Source organism: Oncorhynchus kisutch, unplaced genomic scaffold (assembly GCF_002021735.2).
Source record: "Oncorhynchus kisutch isolate 150728-3 unplaced genomic scaffold, Okis_V2 scaffold3639, whole genome shotgun sequence".
In the NCBI taxonomy this organism is placed as follows: Eukaryota; Metazoa; Chordata; class Actinopteri; order Salmoniformes; family Salmonidae; genus Oncorhynchus; species Oncorhynchus kisutch.
Genome location: NW_022265584.1, coordinates 40,001 through 57,500, shown reverse-complemented (window position 1 = coordinate 57,500; position 17,500 = coordinate 40,001). Strand labels below are relative to the sequence as shown.

Genomic DNA, 17,500 nt, shown 5'->3' with positions numbered 1-17,500 from the left:
GCACCTGGTTAAATAAAGGTGTTCTCAACTAGCCTACCTGGTTAAATAAAGGTGTTCTCAACTAGCCTACCTGGTTAAATAAAGGTGTTCTCAACTGGCCTACCTGGTTAAATAAAGGTGTTCTCAACTGGCCTACCTGGTTAAATAAAGGTGTTTCTCAACTAGCCTACCTGGTTAAATAAAGGTGTTCTCAACTAGCCTACCTGGTTAAATAAAGGTGTTCTCAAACTAGCCTACCTGGTTAAATAAAGGTGTTCTCAACTAGCCTACCTGGTTAAATAAAGGTGTTCTCAACTGGCCTACCTGGTTAAATAAAGGTGTTCTGAACTTAGCCTACCTCTGGTTAATAAATAACGGTGTTCTCAACTCGGCCTACCTGGTTAAATAAAGGTCTGTCCTCAACTAGCCTCACTGGTTAAATAAAGGTGTTCTCAACTAGCCTACCTGGTTAAATAAGGTGTTCTCAACTAGCCTACCTGGTTAAATAAAGGTGTTCTCAACTAGCCTACCTGGTTAATAAAGGTGTTCTCAACTGGCCTACCTGGTTTAAATAAAGGTGTTCTCAACTAGGCCTAACCTGGTTAAATAAAGGTGTTCTCAACTAGCCTCCCTGGTTAAATAAAGGTGTTTCTCAACTGGCCCTACCTGGTTAAATAAAGGTGTTCTCAACTAGCCTACCTGGTTAAATAAAGGTGTTCTCAACTGGCCTACCTGGTTAAATAAAGGTGTTCTCAACTAGCCTACCTGGTTAAATAAAGGTGTTCTCAACTAGCCTACCTGGTTAAATAAAGGTGGTTCTCAACTAGCCTACCTGGTTTAAATAAAGGTGTTCTCAACTAGCCTACCTGGTTAAATAAAGGTGTTCATCAACTAGCCTACCGGTTAAATAAAGGTGTTCTCAACTAGCCTACATGGTTAAATAAAGGTGTGTCTCAACTAGGCCTACCTGGTTAAATAAAGGTGTTCTCAACTAGCCTACCTGGTTAAATAAAGGTGTTCTCAACTAGCCTACATGGTTAAATAAAGGTGTCTCAACTAGCCTACCTGGTTAAATAAAGGTGTTCTCAACTAGCCTACCTGGTTAAATAAAGGTGTTCTCAACTAGTCTACCTGGTTAAATAAAGGTGTTCTCAACTAGCCTACCTGGTTAAATAAAGGTGTTCTCAACTAGCCTACCTGGTTAAATAAAGGTGTTCTCAACTAGCCTACCTGGTTAAATAAAGGTGTTCTCAACTGGCCTACCTGATTAAATAAAGGTGTTCTCAACTAGCCTACCTGGTTAAATAAAGGTGTTCTCAACTAGCCTCCCTGGTTAAATAAAGGTGTTCTCAACTGGCCTACCTGGTTAAATAAAGGTGTTCTCAACTAGCCTACCTGGTTAAATAAAGGTGTTCTCAACTGGCCTACCTGGTTAAATAAAGGTGTTCTCAACTAGCCTACCTGGTTAAATAAAGGTGTTCTCAACTAGCCTACCTGGTTAAATAAAGGTGTTCTCAACTAGCCTACCTGGTTAAATAAAGGTGTTCTCAACTAGCCTACCTGGTTAAATAAAGGTGTTCTCAACTAGCCTACCTGGTTAAATAAAGGTGTTCTCAACTGGCCTACCTGGTTAAATAAAGGTGTTCTCAAACTAGCCTACCTGGTTAAATAAAGGTGTTCTCAACTAGCCTACATGGTTAAATAAAGGTGTTCTCAACTAGCCTACCTGGTTAAATAAAGGTGTTCTCAACTAGCCTACCTGGTTAAATAAAGGTGTTCTCAACTAGTCTACCTGGTTAAATAAAGGTGTTCTCAACTAGCCTACCTGGTTAAATAAAGGTGTTCTCAACTAGCCTACCTGGTTAAATAAAGGTGTTCTCAACTAGCCTACCTGGTTAAATAAAGGTGTTCTCAACTAGCCTACATGGTTAAATAAAGGTGTTCTCAACTAGCCTACCTGGTTAAATAAAGGTGTTCTCAACTAGCCTACCTGGTTAAATAAAGGTGTTCTCAACTAGTCTACCTGGTTAAATAAAGGTGTTCTCAACTAGCCTACCTGGTTAAATAAAGGTGTTCTCAACTAGCCTACCTGGTTAAATAAAGGTGTTCTCAACTAGCCTACCTGGTTAAATAAAGGTGTTCTCAACTGGCCACCTGGTTAAATAAAGGTGTTCTCAACTGGCCTACATGGTTAAATAACGGTGTTCTCAACTGGCCTACATGGTTAAATAAAGGTGTTCTCAACTAGCCTACCTGGTTAAATAAAGGTGTTCTCAACTAGCCTACATGGTTAAATAAAGGTGTTCTCAACTAGCCTACCTGGTTAAATAAAGGTGTTCTCAACTAGCCTACCTGGTTAAATAAAGGTGTTCTCAACTAGCCTACCTGGTTAAATAAAGGTGTTCTCAACTAGCCTACCTGATTAAATAAAGGTGTTCTCAACTAGCCTACCTGGTTAAATAAAGGTGTTCTCAACTGGCCTACATGGTTAAATAAAGGTGTTCTCAACTGGCCTACCTGGTTAAATAAAGGTGTTCTCAACTAGCCTACCTGGTTAAATAAAGGTGTTCTCAACTGGCCTACATGGTTAAATAAAGGTGTTCTCAACTGGCCTACCTGGTTAAATAAAGGTGTTCTCAACTAGTCTACCTGGTTAAATAAAGGTGAAATAAAAAAAATAATCCCAAATGTGAAGCTTTTGCGTTAACAAACATAGAGCATGTGATGCATCAACACAACAACAATCTAGAGAAAGGGGCTGAGAGTTTCCCCTTAGCGAGGGTGGAGAGTTAGTTTCCCCTTAGTGAGGGTGGAGAGTTAGTTTCCCCTTAGTGAGGGTGGAGAGTTAGTTTCCCCTGAGTGAGGGTGGAGAGTTAGTTTCCCCTTAGTGAGGGTGGAGACTTAGTTTCCCCTTAGTGAGGGTGGAGAGTTAGTTTCCCCTTAGTGAGGGTGGAGAGTTAGTTTCCCCTTAATGAGGGTGGAGACTTAGTTTCCCCTTAGTGAGGGTGGAGACTTAGTTTCCCCTTAGTGAGGGTGGAGACTTAGTTTCCCCTTAGTGAGGGTGGAGAGTTAGTTTCCCCTTAGTGAGGGTGGAGACTTAGTTTCCCCTTAGTGAGGGTGGAGAGTTAGTTTCCCCTTAGTGAGGGTGGAGACTTAGTTTCCCCTTAGTGAGGGTGGAGAGTTAGTTTCCCCTTAGTGAGGGTGGAGACTTAGTTTCCCTTTAGTGAGGGTGGAGACTTAATTTCCCCTTAGTGAGGGTGGAGACTTAGTTTCCCCTTAGTGAGGGTGGAGAGTTAGTTTCCCCTTAGCGAGGGTGGAGACTTAGTTTCCCCTTAGTGAGGTTGGAGAGTTAGTTTCCCTTTAGCGAGGGTGGAGAGTTAGTTTCCCCTTAGCGAGGGTGGAGAGATAGTTCCCCTTAGTGAGGGTGGAGACTTAGTTTCCCCTTAGTGAGGGTGAGGAGACTTAGTTTCCCCTTAGTGAGGGGTGGAGACTTAGTTTCCCCTTAGTGAGGGTGGGAGACTTAGTTTCCCCTTAGTGAGGGTGGAGACTTAGTTTCCCCTTAGTGAGGGTGAGACTTAGTTTCCCTTAGTGAGGGTGGAGAGTTAGTTTTAGAGATGAACTGTAAAGAAGTTAAAGTGGCTTTATTCGTATCCTAAAGGCCCAGCAGGCTGCTGAAGAATCCATGCTATTGACAGTGGCATTTTAAAGCATGAAGAGCCAAGCCTGCACGGTCTGCACGGTAAACGCACCACGTACAGAGAGAAAGGCAGACAGAGACGGAGGTTAAACACCGTTACAAGCAACAAGCCTCCTGTCATAAGGGCTGTTTTAGGGACAACGAGAGTCACACAGCAGAATCTATAAATATCTACAATGCAGAGAGAGAGAGAGAGAGACAATCAGAGAGACTATCAGAACTATCAGTTCTAATGCAACTCATCGACCACGGACCTGTTATGCTTCCCGAGTCTCAAATGCCAGCCTATTCCTTCTGTAAGTGCCCTACTTTAGACCAGAGCCCACGTGTAAACAGGATGTCAATATGTTAGGGAACAGTGGGCCATTTGGGATGCAGGGGTTTGTCTTTCCAAAAAGCAGATCAATATCAGTTGTGAAGCCTCACTGTATTGGCTAATGGAGAGCAGCGTTGACAGAGAAGATGAATAGAAAAGGCCAAGAAACGTCACAATAGGACCCTTTTATGCAGCATAGAGAGAACGCTCCCCCAGGGTTCCCTGTTCTAATTGAAACTGAACACTTCACTCCTTCTGAAACACAAACTATCTCTGTTATAACAGCCTAACTAAATTAAAAGCACACTATTTATATATGCCCGAGGCTCTGTTCATCAAACAAGATTCATCACTCTGTTGCGACTGTAGTTTTCATATTAAATGTCTTGTATAACAGCCGTCGGCAGCCATACTCTGCCTTGTTCCCTTTGAACAAGATGAAAACTTTTTAACGTTTAGCCGAGATGTGAGATCACACCCTGCGCTTGCGGCCTGTGTTGGGTCTGTGTTGTGTTGGGTCTGTGTTGTGTTGGGTCTGTGCTGTGTTGGGTCTGTGCTGTGTTGGGTCTGTGCTGTGTTGGGTCTGTGTTGTGTTGGGTCTGTGCTGTGTTGGGTCTGTGTTGTGTTGGGTCTGTGCTGTGTTGGGTCTGTGTTGGGTCTGTGTTGGGTCTGTGTTGGGTCTGTGTTGTGTTGGGTCTGTGCTGGGTCTGTGCTGTGTTGGGTCTGTGCTGTGTTGGGTCTGTGTTGTGTTGGGTCTGTGTTGTGTTGTGTTGGGTCTGTGCTGTGTTGGGTCTGTGCTGTGTTGGGTCTGTGTTGTGTTGGGTCTGTGTTGTGTTGGGTCTGTGCTGTGCTGTGTTGGGTCTGTGTTGGGTCTGTGCTGTGTTGGGTCTGTGTTGGGTCTGTGCTGTGTTGGGTCTGTGCTGTGTTGGGTCTGTGCTGTGTGGGGTCTGTGCCGTGTTGGGTCTGTGTTGAGTTGGGTCTGTGCTGTGTTGGGTCTGTGCTGTGTTGGGTCTGTGCTGTGTTGGGTCTGTGTTGTGTTGGTTCTGTGTTGTGTTGGGTCTGTGCTGTGTTGGGTCTGTGATGTGTTGGGTCTGTGTTGTGTTGGGTCTGTGTTGTGTTGGGTCTGTGTTGTGTTGGGTCTGTGCTGTGTTGGGTTTGTGTTGTGTTGGGTCTGTGTTGTGTTGGGTCTGTGTTGTGTTGGGTCTGTGCTGTGTTGGGTCTGTGTTGTGTTGGGTCTGTGTTGTGTCTGTGTTGTGTTGGGTCTGTGTTGTGTTGGGTCTGTGCTGTGTGGGGTCTGTGCTGTGTGGGGTCTGTGTTGAGTTGGGTCTGTGCTGTGTTGGGTCTGTGCTGTGTTGGGTCTGTGCTGTGTTGGGTCTGTGTTGTGTTGGTTCTGTGTTGTGTTGTGTCTGTGCTGTGTTGGGTCTGTGTTGTGTTGGGTCTGTGTTGTGTTGGCTCTGTGTTGTGTTGGGTCTGTGTTGTGTTGGGTCTGTGATGTGTTGGGTTTGTGTTGTGTTGGGTCTGTGTTGTGTTGTGTTGGGTCTGTGTTGTGTTGGGTCTGTGCTGTGTTGGGTCTGTGTTGTGTTGGGTCTGTGTTGTGTCTGTGTTGTGTTGGGTCTGTGTTGTGTTAGGTTTGTGCTGTGTTGAGTCTGTGTTGTGTTGGGTCTGTGTTGTGTTGGGTCTGTGCTGTGTTGGGTCTGTGTTGTGTTGGGTCTGTGTTGGGTCTGTGTTGTGTTGGGTCTGTGTTGTGTTGTGTCTGTGCTGTGTTGAGTCTGTGCTGTGTTGAGTCTGTGTTGTGTTGGGTCTGTGCTGTGTTGGGTCTGTGCTGTGTTGGGTCTGTGCTGTGTTGGGTATGCGCTGTGTTGGGTCTGTGTTGGGTCTGTGCTGTGTTGGGTCTGTGTTGGGTCTGTGCTGTGTTGGGTCTGTGTTGGGTCTGTGCTGTGTTGGGTCTGTGCTGTGTTGGGTCTGTGCTGTGTGGGGTCTGTGCCGTGTTGGGTCTGTGTTGAGTTGGGTCTGTGCTGTGTTGGGTCTGTGCTGTGTTGGGTCTGTGCTGTGTTGGGTCTGTGTTGTGTTGGTTCTGTGTTTGTGTTGGGTCTGTGCTGTGTTGGGTCTGTGATGTGTTGGGTCTGTGTTGTGTTGGGTCTGTGTTGTGTTGGGTCTGTGTTGTGTTGGGTCTGTGCTGTGTTGGGTTTGTGTTGTGTTGGGTCTGTGTTGTGTTGGGTCTGTGCTGTGTTGGGTCTGTGTTGTGTTGGGTCTGTGTTGTGTCTGTGTTGTGTTGGGTCTGTGTTGTGTTGGGTCTGTGCTGTGTGGGGTCTGTGCTGTGTGGTGTCTGTGTTGAGTTGGGGTCTGTGCTGTGTTGGGTCTGTGCTGTGTTGGGTCTGTGCTGTGTTGGGTCTGTGTTGTGTTGGTTCTGTGTTGTGTTGTGTCTGTGCTGTGTTGGGTCTGTGTTGTGTTGGGTCTGTGTTGTGTTGGCTCTGTGTTGTGTTGGGTCTGTGATGTGATGTGTTGGGTTTGTGTTGTGTTGGGCCTGTGTTGGGTCTGTGTTGTGTTGGGTCTGTGTTGTGTTGGGTCTGTGCTGTGTTGGGTCTGTGCTGTGTTGGGTCTGTGCTGTGTTGGGTCTGTGTTGTGTTGGGTCTGTGCTGTGTTGGGTCTGTGTTGTGTTGGGTCTGTGCTGTGTTGGGTCTGTGTTGGGTCTGTGTTGGGTCTGTGTTGGGTCTGTGTTGTGTTGGGTCTGTGCTGGGTCTGTGCTGTGTTGGGTCTGTGCTGTGTTGGGTCTGTGTTGTGTTGGGTCTGTGTTGTGTTGTGTTGGGTCTGTGCTGTGTTGGGTCTGTGCTGTGTTGGGTCTGTGTTGTGTTGGGTCTGTGTTGTGTTGGGTCTGTGCTGTGCTGTGTTGGGTCTGTGTTGGGTCTGTGCTGTGTTGGGTCTGTGTTGGGTCTGTGCTGTGTTGGGTCTGTGCTGTGTTGGGTCTGTGCTGTGTGGGGTCTGTGCCGTGTTGGGTCTGTGTTGAGTTGGGTCTGTGCTGTGTTGGGTCTGTGCTGTGTTGGGTCTGTGCTGTGTTGGGTCTGTGTTGTGTTGGTTCTGTGTTGTGTTGGGGTCTGTGCTGTGTTGGGTCTGTGATGTGTTGGGTCTGTGTTGTGTTGGGTCTGTGTTGTGTTGGGTCTGTGTTGTGTTGGGTCTGTGCTGTGTTGGGTTTGTGTTGTGTTGGGTCTGTGTTGTGTTGGGTCTGTGTTGTGTTGGGTCTGTGCTGTGTTGGGTCTGTGTTGTGTTGGGTCTGTGTTGTGTCTGTGTTGTGTTGGGTCTGTGTTGTGTTGGGTCTGTGCTGTGTGGGGTCTGTGCTGTGTGGGGTCTGTGTTGAGTTGGGGTCTGTGCTGTGTTGGGTCTGTGCTGTGTTGGGTCTGTGCTGTGTTGGGTCTGTGTTGTGTTGGTTCTGTGTTGTGTTGTGTCTGTGCTGTGTTGGGTCTGTGTTGTGTTGGGTCTGTGTTGTGTTGGCTCTGTGTTGTGTTGGGGTCTGTGTTGTGTTGGGTCTGTGATGTGTTGGGTTTGTGTTGTGTTGGGTCTGTGTTGTGTTGTGTTGGGTCTGTGTTGTGGTTGGGTCTGTGCTGTGTTGGGTCTGTGTTGTGTTGGGTCTGTGTTGTGTCTGTGTTGTGTTGGGTCTGTGTTGTGTTAGGTTTGTGTGCTGTGTTGAGTCTGTGTTGTGTTGGGTCTGTGTTGTGTTGGGTCTGTGCTGTGTTGGGTCTGTGTTGTGTTGGGTCTGTGTTGGGTCTGTGTTGTGTTGGGTCTGTGTTGTGTTGTGTCTGTGCTGTGTTGAGTCTGTGCTGTGTTGAGTCTGTGTTGTGTTGGGTCTGTGCTGTGTTGGGTCTGTGCTGTGTTGGGTCTGTGCTGTGTTGGGTATGCGCTGTGTTGGGTCTGTGTTGGGTCTGTGCTGTGTTGGGTCTGTGTTGGGTCTGTGCTGTGTTGGGTCTGTGTTGGGTCTGTGCTGTGTTGGGTCTGTGCTGTGTTGGGTCTGTGCTGTGTGGGGTCTGTGCCGTGTTGGGTCTGTGTTGAGTTGGGTCTGTGCTGTGTTGGGTCTGTGCTGTGTTGGGTCTGTGCTGTGTTGGGTCTGTGTTGTGTTGGTTCTGTGTTGTGTTGGGTCTGTGCTGTGTTGGGTCTGTGATGTGTTGGGTCTGTGTTGTGTTGGGTCTGTGTTGTGTTGGGTCTGTGTTGTGTTGGGTCTGTGCTGTGTTGGGTTTGTTGTTGTGTTGGGTCTGTGTTGTGTTGGGTCTGTGCTGTGTTGGGTCTGTGTTGTGTTGGGTCTGTGTTGTGTCTGTGTTGTGTTGGGTCTGTGTTGTGTTGGGTCTGTGCTGTGTGGGGTCTGTGCTGTGTGGTGTCTGTGTTGAGTTGGGTCTGTGCTGTGTTGGGTCTGTGCTGTGTTGGGTCTGTGCTGTGTTGGGTCTGTGTTGTGTTGGTTCTGTGTTGTGTTGTGTCTGTGCTGTGTTGGGTCTGTGTTGTGTTGGGTCTGTGTTGTGTTGGCTCTGTGTTGTGTTGGGTCTGTGTTGTGTTGGGTCTGTGATGTGATGTGTTGGGTTTGTGTTGTGTTGGGTCTGTGTTGTGTTGTGTTGGGTCTGTGTTGTGTTGGGTCTGTGCTGTGTTGGGTCTGTGTTGTGTCTGTGTTGTGTTGGGTCTGTGTTGTGTTAGGTTTGTGCTGTGTTGAGTCTGTGTTGTGTTGGGTCTGTGTTGTGTTGGGTCTGTGCTGTGTTGGGTCTGTGTTGTGTTGGGTCTGTGTTGGGTCTGTGTTGTGTTGGGTCTGTGTTGTGTTGTGTCTGTGCTGTGTTGAGTCTGTGCTGTGTTGAGTCTGTGTTGTGTTGGGTCTGTGCTGTGTTGGGTCTGTGCTGTGTTGGGTCTGTGCTGTGTTGGGTATGCGCTGTGTTGGGTCTGTGCTGTGTTGGGTCTGTGCTGTGTTTGGGTCTGTGTTGTGTTGGGTCTGTGTTGTGTTGTGTTGGGGTCCGTGCTATGTTGGGTCTGTGCTGTGTTGGGTCTGTGTTGTGTTGGGTCTGTGCTGTGTTGGGTCTGTGCTGTGTTGGGTCTGTGCTGTGTTGGGTCTGTGCCTGTGTTGGGTCTGTGTTGTGTTGGGGTCTGTTTTGTGTTGGGTCTGTGCTGTGTTGGGTCTGTGCTGTGGTTGAGTCTGTGTTTGTGTTGGGTCTGTGTTGGGTCTGTGTTGTGTTGGGTCTGTGCTGTGCTGTGTTGGGTCTGTGTTGGGTGGGTCCTGGGCTGTGTTGGGTCTGTGTTGTGTGTGTGGGTCTGTGCTGTTGTTGGGTCTGTGTGTGTTGGGTTGTGCTGTGTGGGTCTGTGCTGTGTTGGGTCTGTGCTGTGTTGGTTCTGTGCTGTGTTGGGTCTGTGTTGTGTTGGGTCTACTGCTGTGTTGGGTCTGTGCTGTGTTGGGTCTGTGTTGTGTTGGGTCTGTGCTGTGTTGGGTCTGTGTTGTGTTGGGTCTGTGCTGTGTTGGGGTCTGTGCTGTTGTTGTTTAGGTCTGTGTTGGGGTACTGTGTTGCTGTTTGGGTCTGTGCTGTGTTGGGTCTGTGTTGTGTTGGGTCTGTGCTGTGTTGGGTCTGTGTTGGGTCTGTGCTGTGTTGAGTCTGTGTTTGTGTTGGGTCTGTGCTGTGTTGGGTCTGTGTTGTGTTGGGTCTGTGCAATGTGTTGGGTCTGTGCTGTGTTGGGTCTGTGCTGTGTTGGGTCTGTGCTGTGTTGGGTCTGTGTTCTGTGTTGGGTCTGTGCTGTGTTGGGTCTGTGTTGTGTTGGGTCTGTGCTGTGTTGGGTCTGTGTTGTGTTGGGTCTGTGCTGGTTGGGGTCTGTGCTGAGTTGGGTCTGTGCTGTGTTGGGTCTGTGCTGTGTTGGGTCTGTGTTGTGTTGGGTCTGTGCTGTGTTGGGTCTGTGCTGTGTTGGGTCTGTTGTTGTGTTGGGTCTGGGCTGTGTTGGGTCTGTGCTGTGTTGGGTCTGTGCTGTGTTGAGTCTGTGTTGTGTTGGGTCTGTGCTGTGTTGAGTCTGTGTTGTGTTGGGTCTGTGCTGTGTTGGGTCTGTGTTGGGTCTGTGTTGTGTTGGGTCTGTGCTGTGTTGGGTCTGTGTTGTGTTGGGTCTGTGTTGGGTCTGTGTTGTGTTGGGTCTGTGCTGTGTTGGGTCTGTTCTGTGTTGGGGGTCTGTTCTGTGTTGGGTCTGTGTTGTGTTGGGTCTGTGCTGTGGTTGGGTCTGTGCTCTGTTGGGTCTGTGCTCTGTTGTGTTGTGTTGGGGTCTGTGCTGTGTTGGGTCTTTGTTGTGTTGTGTTGGGTCTGTGCTGTGTTGGGTCTGTGCTGTGTTGGGTCTGTGCTGTGTTGGGTCTCGGTTTGTGTTGGGTCTGTGGCTGTGTTGGGTCTGTGCTGTGTTGGGTCTGTGTTGTGTTGGGTCTGTGCTGTGTTGGGTCTGTGTTGTGTTGGGTCTGTGTTGTGTTGGGTCTGTGCTGTGTTGGGTCTGTGCTGTGTTGGGTCTGTGTTGTGTTGGGTCTGTGCTGTGTTGGGTCTGTGCTGTGTTGGGTCCTGTGTTGGGTCTGTGTTGGTTGGGTCTGTGCTGTGTTGGGTCTGTGTTGTGTTGGGTCTGTGTGGGTCTGTGTTGTGTTGGGGTTGTGTTGTGTTGGGTCTGTGTTGGGTCTGTGTTGTGTTGGGTCTGTGCTGTGTTGGGTCTTGCTGTGTTGGGTCTGTGTTGTGTTGGGTCTCTGCTGTGTTGGGTCTGTGCTGTGTTGGGTCTGTGTTGTGTTGGGTCTGTGCTGTGTTGGGTCTGTGTTGTGTTGGGTCTGTGTTGTGTTGGGTCTGTGCTCTGTTGGGTCTGTGCTCTGTTGGGTCTGTGCTCTGTTGTGTTGTGTTGGGTCTGTGCTGTGTTGGGTCTGTGCTGTGTTGGGTCTGTGCTGTGTTGGGTCTGTGTTGTGTTGGGGTCTGTGCTGTGTTGGGTCTGTGCTGTGTTGGGTCTGTGCTGTGTTGGGTCTGTGTTGGGTCTGTGTTGTGTTGGGTCTGTGCTGTGTTGGGTCTGTTCTGTGTTGGGTCATCTCCTGGTCACACACACACACATACATAGGCACAGGACTGAGAAGTGATGTATGCTGACCTCTGGTGAGACTCGTCTTTAAAATACACCCCACTGTTTTCAGATCCTGCTACAAGAGGGATCGTACCATCTGCCTCACAAATTAACCCATGTCCCCTATATAGTGCACTAACTTTGACCAGAATAGACCACTAAATAGAGAATAGGGTATCATTTTGTACAAAGAATATAGCTGCCTCCCCCAGTCCCCATTACAGAGGAGGGCTTGGGAACAGCTCCTTACTGAAACAATACCCACCGTGCAGACCAGCATGGAACACCAAACAGAAGGGGTTTCCATCCGACCAGCAGGGACCAGGGTTTAGTTATCAGGCTCTAACAGCAGGGACCAGGGTTTAGTCATCAGGCTCTAACAGCAGGGACCAGGGTTTAGTTACCCGGCTCTAACATCAGGGACCAGGGTTTAGGTATCAGGATCTAACAGCAGTGACCAGGGTTTAGTTATGAGGCTCTAACAGCAGAGACCAGGGTTTAGTTATCAGGCTCTAACAGCAGGGACCAGGGTTTAGTTATCAGGCTCTAACAGCAGGGACCAGGGTTTAGTTATCAGGCTCTAACAGCAGGGACCAGGGTTTAGTTATCAGGCTCTAACAGCAGGGACCAGGGTTTAGTTATCAGGCTCTAACAGCAGGGACCAGGGTTTAGTTATCAGACTCTAACAGCAGGGACCAGGGTTTAGTTATCAGGCTCTAACAGCAGGGACCAGGGTTTAGTTATCAGGCTCTAACAGCAGGGACCAGGGTTTAGTTATCAGGCTCTAACAGCAGGGACCAGGGTTTAGTTATCAGGCTCTAACAGCAGGGACCAGGGTCTAGTCATCCGGCTCTAACAGCAGGGACCAGGGTTTAGTTATCAGGCTCTAACAGCAGGGTTTAGTTATGAGGCTCTAACAGCAGGGACCAGGGTTTAGTTATGAGGCTCTAACAGCAGGGACCAGGGTTTAGTTATCAGGCTCTAACAGCAGGGTTTAGTTATCAGGCTCTAACAGCAGGGACCAGGTTTTAGTTACTAGACTCTAACAGCAGGGACCAGGGTTTAGTTATCAGACTCTAACAGCAGGGACCAGGGTTTAGTTATCAGGCTCTAACAGCAGGGTTTAGTTATCAGGCTCTAACAGCAGGGACCAGTGTTTAGTTATCAGGCTCTAACAGCAGGGACTAGGGTTTAGTTATCAGGCTCTAACAGCAGGGACCAGGGTTTAGTTATCAGGCTCTAACAGCAGGGACCAGGGTTTAGTTATCAGGCTCTAACAGCAGGGACTAGGGTTTAGTTATCAGGCTCTAACAGCAGGGACCAGGGTTTAGTTATCAGGCTCTAACAGCAGGGACCAGGGTTTAGTTATCAGGCTCTAACAGCAGGGACCAGGGTTTAGTTATCAGACTCTAACAGCAGGGACCAGGGTTTAGTTATCAGGTTCTAACAGCAGGGACTAGGGTTCAGTTATCAGGCTCTAACAGCAGGGACCAGGGTTTAGTTATCAGGCTCTAACAGCAGGGGCCAGGGTTTAGTTATCAGACTCTAACAGCAGGGACCAGGGATTAGTTATCAGGTTCTAACAGCAGGGACCAGGGTTTAGTTATCAGTCTCTAACAGCAGGGACCAGGGTTTAGTTATCAGGCTCTAACAGCAGGGACCAGGGTTTTGTTACCAGGCTCTGACAGCAGGGACCAGGGTTTAGTTATCAGGCTGTAACAGCAGGTTTAGTCATCAGGCTCTAACAGCAGGGACCAGGGTTTAGTTACCAGGCTCTAAAAGCAGGGACCAGGGTTTAGTTATCAGGCTCTAACAGCAGGGACCAGGGTTTAGTTATCAGGCTCTAACAGCAGGGACCAGGGTTTAGTTATCAGGTTCTAAAAGCAGGGACCAGGGTTCAGTTATCAGGCTCTAACATCAGGGACCAGGGTTTAGTTTTCAGGCTCTAACAGCAGGGACCAGGGTTTAGTTATGAGGCTTTAACAGCAGGGTTTAGTTATGAGGCTCTAACAGCAGGGACCAGGGTTTAGTTATCAGGCTCTAACAGCAGGGACCAGGGTTTAGTTACCAGGCTCTAACAGCAGGGACCAGGGTTTAGTTACCAGGCTCTAACAGCAGGGACCAGGGTTTAGTTACCAGGCTCTAACAGCAGGGACCAGGGTTTAGTTATGAGGCTCTAACAGCAGGGACCAGGGTTCAGTTATCAGGCTCTAACAGCAGGGACCAGGGTTTAGTTATCAGGCTCTAACAGCAGGGACCAGGGTTTAGTCATCCGGCTCTAAGAGCAGGGACCAGGGTTTAGTTACCAGGCTCTAACAGCAGGGACCAGGGTTTAGTTATCAGACTCTAACAGCAGGGACCAGGGTTTAGTTATCAGACTCTAACAGCAGGGACCAGGGTTTAGTTATCAGACTCTAACAGCAGGGACCAGGGTTTAGTTATCAGGCTCTAACAGCAGGGACCAGGGTTTAGTTATCAGGCTCTAACAGCAGGGACCAGGGTTTAGTTATCAGGCTCTAACAGCAGGGACCAGGCTTTAGTTATCAGACTCTAACAGCAGGGACCAGGGTTTAGTTATCAGGCTCTAACAGCAGGGACCAGGGTTTAGTCGTTCAGGCTCTAACAGCAGGGACCAGGGTTTAGTTATCATGCTCTAACAGCAGGGACCAGGGTTTAGTTATCAGGCTCTAACAGCAGGGACCAGGGTTTAGTTATCAGGCTCTAACAGCAGGGACCAGGGTTTAGTTATCAGGCTCTAACATCAGGGACCAGGGTTTAGTTATCAGGCTCTAATAGCAGGGGTCAGGGTTTAGTTATGAGGCTTTAACAGCAGGGTTTAGTTATGAGGCTCTAACAGCAGGGACCAGGGTTTAGTTATCAGGCTCTAACAGCGGGGACCAGGGTTTAGTTATCAGGCTCTAACAGCAGGGTTTAGTTATCAGGCTCTAACAGCAGGAACCAGGGTTTAGTTATCAGGCTCTAACAGCAGGGACCAGGGTTTAGTTACCAGGCTCTAACAGCAGGGACCAGGGTTTAGTTACCAGGCTCTAACAGCAGGGACCAGGGTTTAGTTATCAGGCTCTAAAAGCAGGGACCAGGGTTCAGTTATCAGGCTCTAACATCAGGGACCAGGGTTTAGTTATCAGGCTCTAACAGCAGGGACCAGGGTTTAGTTATCAGGCTCTAACAGCAGGGACCAGGGTTTAGTTACCAGGCTCTAACAGCAGGGACCAGGGTTTAGTTACCAGGCTCTAACAGCAGGGACCAGGGTTTAGTTACGAGGCTCTAACAGCAGGGACCAGGGTTCAGTTATCAAGCACTAACAGCAGGGACCAGGGTTTAGTTATCAGGCTCTAACAGCAGGGACCAGGGTTCAGTCATCAGGCTCTAACAGCAGGGACCAGGGTTTAGTCATCCGGCTCTAAGAGCAGGGACCAGGGTTTAGTTATGAGGCTCTAACAGCAGGGACCAGGGTTCAGTTATCAGGCTCTAACAGCAGGGACCAGGGTTTAGTTATCAGGCTCTAACAGCAGGGACCAGGGTTTAGTCATCCGGCTCTAAGAGCAGGGACCAGGGTTTAGTTACCAGGCTCTAACAGCAGGGACCAGGGTTTAGTTATCAGACTCTAACAGCAGGGACCAGGGTTTAGTTATCAGACTCTAACAGCAGGGACCATGGTTTAGTTATCAGACTCTAACAGCAGGGACCAGGGTTTAGTTATCAGACTCTAACAGCAGGGACCAGGGTTTAGTTATCAGGCTCTAACAGCAGGGACCAGGGTTTAGTTATCAGGCTCTAACAGCAGGGACCAGGGTTTAGTTATCAGACTCTAACAGCAGGGACCAGGGTTTAGTCGTTCAGGCTCTAACAGCAGGGACCAGGGTTTAGTTATCAGGCTCTAACAGCAGGGACCAGGGTTTAGTTATGAGGCTCTAAAAGCAGGGACCAGGGTTTAGTTACCAGGCTCTAACAGCAGGGACCAGGGTTTAGTTATCAGGCTCTAACATCAGGGACCAGGGTTTAGTTATCAGGCTCTAACAGCAGGGTTTAGTTATCAGGCTCTAACAGCAGGGACCAGGTTTTAGTTACTAGACTCTAACAGCAGGGACCAGGGTTTAGTTATCAGACTCTAACAGCAGGGGGTTTAGTTATCAGACTCTAACAGCAGGGACCAGGGTTTAGTTATCAGGCTCTAACAGCAGGGACCAGGGTTTAGTTATCAGGCTCTAACAGCAGGAACCAGGGTTTAGTTATCAGGCTCTAACAGCAGGGACCAGGGTTTAGTTATCAGGCTCTAACAGCAGGGACCAGGGTTTAGTTATGAGGCTCTAACAGCAGGGACCAGGGTTTAGTTATCAGGTTCTAACAGCAGGGACCAGGGTTCAGTTATCAGGCTCTAACAGCAGGGACCAGGGTTTAGTTATGAGGCTCTAACAGCAGGGACCAGGGTTTAGTTTGAAAGACACCACTGTCCCAGGCACAACAGACAGAACATAGTAAATCATAGAACTGTCACACACACACACACACACACACAGACACACACACACACACACACACACACACACACACACACACACACACACACACACACACACACACACACACACACACACACACACACACACACACACACACACACACACACACACACACACACACAGAGAGAGAGGACATGTCATGTGTTTTCTCACCTATGAAGAGGTTCCACTCAGGATCTAGGTCAGCCTGGTTAGCCAGACAGCCTCTCATCACATTATGGCAGTAGTTATGACAGGGCTTCAGCCCAGGCAGGCCCCTGCAGTACGGACAGTACAACATCTTAGTCAGGGCCCTGATGCAGGCGGGGGCCACATTCACCTTGGGGGAGAGAGAAACATGTTGGAGATAAATGACTTATGTTGCCTTGTCATGTTTACCAGGCTAGAGGATCACCTCTCACACAGTATCTGGGTTAAGGATAGTACCAGGCTAGAGGATCACCTCTCACACAGTATCTGGGTTAAGGATAGTACCAGGCTAGAGGATCACCTCTCACACAGTATCTGGGTTAAGGATAGTACCAGGCTAGAGGATCACCTCTCACACAGTATCTGGGTTAAGGATAGTACCAGGCTAGAGGATCACCTCTCACACAGTATCTGGGTTAAGGATAGTACCAGGCTAGAGGATCACCTCTCACACAGTATCTGGGTTAAGGATAGTACCAGGCTAGAGGATCACCTCTCACACAGTATCTGGGTTAAGGATAGTACCAGGCTAGAGGATCACCTCTCACACAGTATCTGGGTTAAGGATAGTACCAGGCTAGAGGATCACCTCTCACACAGTATCTGGGTTAAGGATAGTACCAGGCTAGAGGATCACCTCTCACACAGTATCTGGGTTAAGGATAGTACCAGGCTAGAGGATCACCTCTCACACAGTATCTGGGTTAAGGATAGTACCAGGCTAGAGGACCACCTCTCACACAGTATCTGGGTTAAGGATAGTACCAGGCTAGAGGATCACCTCTCACACAGTATCTGGGTTAAGGATAGTACCAGGCTAGAGGATCACCTCTCACACAGTATCTGGGTTAAGGATAGTACCAGGCTAGAGGATCACCTCTCACACAGTATCTGGGTTAAGGATAGTACCAGGCTAGATGATCACCTCTCACACAGTATCTGGGTTAAGGATAGTACTGAGGTCAGAGGGGAGAGGTAGTCATGGTGATGGGAAGACCAAGTTCTGGGAGATGGGCTGAAGGCTGAGGTCAGAGGGGAGAGGTAGTCATGGTGACAGAAGTTCAGGGCCTGGGAGATGGGCTGAAGGCTGAGGTCAAAGGGGAGAGGTCGTCATGGTGATGGGAAGGCTGAGGTCAGAGGGGAGAGGTAGTCATGGTGATGGGAAGGCCCGGATTCTGGGAGATGGGCTGAAGGTTGAGGTCAGAGGGGAGAGGTCGTCATGGTGATGGGAAGACCAGGTTCTGGGAGATGGGCTGAAGGCTGAGGTCAGAGGGGAGAGGTAGTCATGGTGATGGGAAGTTCAGGGCCTGGGAGATGGGCTGAAGGCTGAGATCAGAGGGGAGAGGTCGTCATGGTGATGGGAAGACCATGTTCTGGGAGATGGGCTGAAGGCTGAGGGCTGAGGTCAGAAGGGAGAGGTAGTCATGGTGACGGGAAGAGAAGGATCTGTGTGTGATGGGTCATTTACAGGAAGTGTACAGAAACCTCAGGCAACGGTCATGGGTTGTGATATGTCCCAAATGGCACCCGATTCCCTACTTAGTGCACTATAGGGCCTATAGATCTCTGGTCAAAGGTAATGCACTATAAAGGCAATAGAGCACCATTTGGGAGGCGGTCATTGGGAGGACCAAGGGAGTGATTCAAACGGCCTCAGCCAGAACTGAGGAGGAGGGATATCCAAGCTGACAGAGTTGACTCCTC

General features: G+C 49.0%; 1 protein-coding gene across 1 annotated transcript in view; it reads right to left on the bottom strand.

The window, feature by feature from the left end:
* Positions 1-17,500, bottom strand: part of LOC116371760 (glypican-6-like) — a gene marked incomplete at its 5' end in the record, with an annotated part of 136,685 nt that overhangs the window by 119,041 nt on the left and 144 nt on the right. Inside the window, 2 exons of the mRNA XM_031820745.1 lie at positions 15,761-15,926; positions 16,754-16,883. Coding sequence (XP_031676605.1) covers positions 15,761-15,926; positions 16,754-16,883 — 296 coding nt within the window. The remainder of the gene's footprint in view (positions 1-15,760; positions 15,927-16,753; positions 16,884-17,500) is intronic.